General features: G+C 52.3%; 1 protein-coding gene across 1 annotated transcript in view; it reads right to left on the minus strand.

The window, feature by feature from the left end:
• LOC125026272 (serine/arginine repetitive matrix protein 1-like) overlaps nt 1–4042 on the minus strand; it is a 5715-nt gene extending 1673 nt beyond the window's left edge. The window contains exons 1-2 of the mRNA XM_047614576.1: nt 3763–4042; nt 1716–1853 (exon numbers count right to left, since the gene is read on the minus strand). Of these exons, the coding sequence (XP_047470532.1) occupies nt 1716–1853; nt 3763–4042 (418 nt within the window). The remainder of the gene's footprint in view (nt 1–1715; nt 1854–3762) is intronic.
• Nucleotides 4043–5000: the final 958 nt, after the last annotated feature.

Genomic DNA, 5000 nt, shown 5'->3' on the forward strand with positions numbered 1-5000 from the left:
GAGGAGGGGAAAGGGGGGAAAGACGAGCTGTAAAATTGACAGAAGCGAAATAAGAATTGGATTAGGAAGAGGAGAAGAACAAGATACAGCAACAAGAAGAAAGAAATATAGGAAGAAGAAAAAGAAGAAGAAGAAGAAGAAGAAGAAGAAGAAGAAGAAGAAGAAGAAGAAGAAGAAGAAGAAGAAGAAGAAGAAGAAGAAGAAGAAGAAAGGGGAGGGGAAGGGGGGGGAAGGGGAAGGGGGAGGGAAAGGGGGGTAGAGGGGTTGTTGTGGTGTCGGTGGCGGGTTACGTCATGGAGGTCGGTCAGTGACCCCGAACCTCGAACTCCCTTAACCCTGACCGTCACGTGCTGCTGCTACTGCTACTGCTATTGCTATTGCTATTGCTATTGCTATTGCTACTGCTACTGCTTCTTGTCTTTCTGTCTTCTATTCCTCCCCTCCTCCTCCTCGTTATTCTTTTGTTTCTCTCGTAGCCTCCTCTTCGTCTTCGTGATTCTTGTTCTTCCTTCTTCGTTACGTCCTTCTCCTTCGACTCCCCCTTTTTTTTTTTTACTTCCATTTGTTGTTGTTGTTTTTTTGTTGGTGTTCTCTTTTTTACTTCTTGTACCTCTTCTTTCTCCACTCCCTCTTCGTCTTTCTTGTCACTCCATCATTGCCTTCTTCCTCGATCCACGTTTCCTCCTTCCTTCTCTCCCCCCTCATCCACATCTTTTTCTTCCTCTTCCTCTTTCGCAACGTCACCTTGACCGTCATGGCTCGCCCCCCCCCCCCTCGCCCATCCCACCGACCCCCCCCCCCGACCCCCTTCACAAGTGGCACTCCCCGCGCGTGCATTTCTGGCGCTGCGTGGGGCGGCGGCGGCAGGGGGCAGGGGAGCCTATCTCCTGTCGCGTTGAAGTCTCCGTCTCCGAGCTCCTTTCTTGTCTCCTCTCTTTTCTCTCTCTTCTCTCTCTTCGCTCTCTTCGCTCTTCTTTACTCTCTCTTCTCTCTGTGACACACACACACACACACACACACACACACACACACACACACACACACACACACACACACACACAACCCCCCCCCCCCAACACCCACCCACACGCCCCCTCCCAAAATAAAAGTAAATGAAACTCCTCCCCCGCCTGCTCAGGGGAGGACGGCCTCGCGTGTCCAAAGACCGAGGAAGGGAGGGGAGCCGTAGGATTATTGAGTAATATCCTGTGCGAGGAGGATGCATACTGATCGCGGCCTCTCACTGGGGGGGCGGGGGGGGGGGGGGAGCCGCGGCGCCGCCTCCTTCGTCGATGGAGAATTGTCTCCCTCTGAGGATTCCGGGGGGTTGGGAGGGCTCGGGGGTCCCTCGGTGGCTGTGGCGGTCCTCTTCACGGAGGTGACGACGATGATGGTGATGGTGACGATGGTGATGATGGTGATGATGATAAGGATGATGATGATGATGATGGTGATTGTTGTCTTATTTCATTCTGTTTGTTATTATTATTTATTAACATTATTTATTATTATTATTATTCATTATTAATATTGCTATTTATTGATATTATTGATTATTATTGTTGTTATTGTTATTGAACATTAATTATTATTCATTATTTATATTATCGTTGCTATTGTTATTATTGTTGTTATTTTCTCAGGGGGCAATCCGTGCAATTTTTTCTGTCAAAGACGTCGTGCTCTCGAAATCTCCGAGAGAAAGTGTCTCTTACGTTTCTTCTCATTAATGATTGAGAGATTAATTGTTCTATATTTTCTTTCGCCATGTGTCCCTGAGCGTCGTAGGCCGAAGAGATAAGCCTCCGCGAAGGACACGGGAGGGGCGGATGCCGATATGCAGGCGAGGAGGCCTAAGGGAAATGCAGCTCGGGCGATAGGCCTGGCTCCGGTAGGCCCAGCGCCCGGCCGGATGTGGGGGAGGGGCGGGGAGGGGATAGGATAGAGGGGGTGGAGGTGGATGTGAAGCGGATATGGAGGGAGGGGGGGTATGTGGAGGTGGAGGATCCCGGTTCGGATCGGATGCCGAGGAAAGGTTGGAACGTGGATGAGGAGAGGGTGGAGGGGTCTAAAGAGTGGATTTGGTCACGAGAATTCGTAGGAACGTGGGTGGGAAATGGATGCGGAAGAGACAGCGAGGGCGTAGGGAGGAGGGAAGGGGGGGAGGGGGGATGTTGAGTGGATCGGATATTTTGATTCGGATACGGATTGGGTGGTGTGGATTGTGGCCACGGAGCGAAGGGCCGTTTCCTTAAAGGGTCGGAGTGAGTCGTGTCATCCACCCTCCCAATGGCTTGCTTTTCTTATTTTTTGTTCTTTCTTCTAGTTTTTTTCTCTCTCTTGGTCGATCATTCTCCAGTCTCAACGATTATTCTCGCCATTCATCTTCCTGTTCATTTGTCATGTTCCTCTCTCATCTTGGCGTGCCTCCACCTCGTTATCATTATTCCGATCTCTTGTGTCGTTCATTCATAATTTTCGTCGAATTACCTCCTCATTTACTATTGCTGTCTTATTTGTCTCTCAAACTATCTTTATCTCTCTCTCTCTCCTCTCTCTCTCTCTCTCTCTCTCTTCTCTCTCTCTCTCTCTCTCTCTCTCTCTCTCTCTCTCTCTCTCTCTCTCTCTCTCTCTCTCTCTCTCTCTCTCTCTCTCTCTCTCTCTCTCTCTCTCTCTCTCTCTCTCTCTCTCTCTCTCTCTCTCTCTCTCTCTCTCTCTCTCTCTCTCTTTCTCTCTTTCTATCTCTTTCTCTCTTTCTATCTCTTCTCTCTCTCTCTCTCTCTCTCTCTCTCTCTCTCTCTCTCTCTCTCTCTCTCTCTCTCTCTCTCTCTCTCTCTCTCTCTCTCTCTCTCTCTCTCTCTCTCTCTCTCTCTCTCTCTCTCTCTCTCTCTCTCTCTCTCTCTCTCTCTCTCTCTCTCTCTCTCTCTCTCTCTCTCTCTCTCTCTCTCTCTCTCTCTCTCTCTCTCTCTCTCTCTCTCTCTCTCTCTCTCTCTCTCTCTCTCTCTCTCTCTCTCTCTCTCTCTCTCTCTCTCTCTCTCTCTCTCTCTCTCTTTCCTCTTTCTCCCTCCCTCTCTCTCTCTCTCTTTCTGATACCTTTTCAGTTTTGTACCTACTTCTTTCAATATATTTTAAGTGTTTAACCGTCAATATGAAAACGGAGAAAGAGGAAGAAAATGATAAATAGATAAAACAAAGAAAAATGATACGCTCAGCCTAATGACGTAATTTAATCCCTTATTGTGTGCGTGTTGGGTTTATGGGAGGGGAGGGGGAGGGGGAGGAGAGGGGGGTTGGTGGGTCGTTGTCCTGGTCCGGCCGAAGATGAAGGTCACGTGACCAGATGCCTCGAGATAAAACGTTTGCTGCTCAAGGTCGTTCTCGTTTGGGGGGGAGAGGGGGAGGAGGAAGGTTGTATGGGGTTGAGGGAAGGGGAGTCTGGATTTGATTTTCTTTTTCTTTTTAATTGGAGACAGGGAATGACGTCAACGAGAAAGACAAAGTTGGGGAAAAAATATATGGGTGGGTTATTGACGGGAACGGATGTGATGGAGTCTTGCGCCCGGGGTTTTATTGTTTCTGGAGTTCATTTTCGCAGTTCGGACGCGCTCGATGAGCAGACCGCGCGAACGAGCCCCCCTGCGGAACGAAACACACGCGATGAACAAATCAAGCTGGCCGGACGCGCGTGGTGAGCGGGCGAGAGTGAGGCAGCGCGGCCGTTGGTCTCTCCGGGCGAAAGGGAGGGTGGGTGCTTAGGCCTACGGACTGGGCTCCAATTTCGAGGTTTACGACGTCGATGCGGCGCCGCGGGTCTCCTTAGGCCTCGAGCGATGCATTTGGGCGGAGCGGAGGCGAGGCGGCGGCGGATCGCGGCCGGGAAGGGGTCGGCGGCGGCGCCTCGGGTTGGGGTTTGGCTTTTAGGTTCGTTGGTGGTGTTCCTTTCGGGCTTCGGAGGGGATGGGGTTCGCATTTGGGATGGGCGCGAGGCGGGGGTTCGGTCAGGGAGGTCGCCGACGTCGGTTGTGGATGACTGGCCATTCATTTGCAAGTGTGCAGTGTTGCAGGGCCCTTTTTACAAGCGTGTTTGTTTGCGTTTATTTGTTTGAGCTTCTCTGGCGCCTATGCTGAACCGTGCCTCTGTACAGGCGAGTGTTGCGTCGCTTGGCCGGCACGAGGAGGCGGGCGGGGGCGTGCCAGGGCGGGGGCGTGCCAGGGCCGAGATGAAGGGCGGCCGAAGGGAGCCGAGGGAGGGCCGCGCTGGGGTGAAGGTCGGGGCCGCCGGACGGCCGTTCCAGGGACACGGCGCTTCCTCCGCCGTGACTCACGGTGTTGATGACCGCCGCTTCCTGCTGGTGACGACGGCGGCCACGGCGACGACGACGATGATGAGGATGACGACTGGTGACGCAATTAGAGCGCGGCGCTCGCATCCTCCCCCACGGCGCCCGAACTTGCCTCCAGGGACACACGCTCGCACACACGGGCCATGCACGCAGCGCACGCACAAGAGAACCCTCTGCGTGTTTACCCTTGAACTTGCGTAAGGCATGTAAAGCCTAACGCGGAGGCGCAAACAAACATTTTTTTTTTATCCGAACGTTCCCCGCAGCGCGCAGATTATTAACGAAGACTGAAAGGCCAAGAGTTTTTTGCGGTGCGATCTGTTAAGCTTCTTTACTAACATCTTCCACCGAGAGGAAGGTCTCTCGCTCTGCCTCTCCTTTGATCTTTCTTTTTCCTTCTTCCTCTCCCCTTTTATCCGTCCTTGTAGCAGGGGTTCTACAAGTACATGTGTGTAAACGTGTGTGAGTGTGTTTGCGTTCTTGTTTGTGTGTGTGTGTGTGTGTGTGTGTGTGTGTGTGTGTGTGTGTGTGTGTGTGTGTGTGTGTGTGTGTGTGTGTGTGTGTGTGTGTGTGTGTGAGTGAGTGTGTCCGGAGGGCCGAGGTGTCGCAGGCAGCGGAGCGGCGCCGTCGTCCAGCTCCTCCTGAAGGCGCGAGGAG

The sequence above is a fragment of the Penaeus chinensis genome, chromosome 6, assembly GCF_019202785.1.
Source record: "Penaeus chinensis breed Huanghai No. 1 chromosome 6, ASM1920278v2, whole genome shotgun sequence".
Taxonomy (NCBI): Eukaryota; Metazoa; Arthropoda; class Malacostraca; order Decapoda; family Penaeidae; genus Penaeus; species Penaeus chinensis.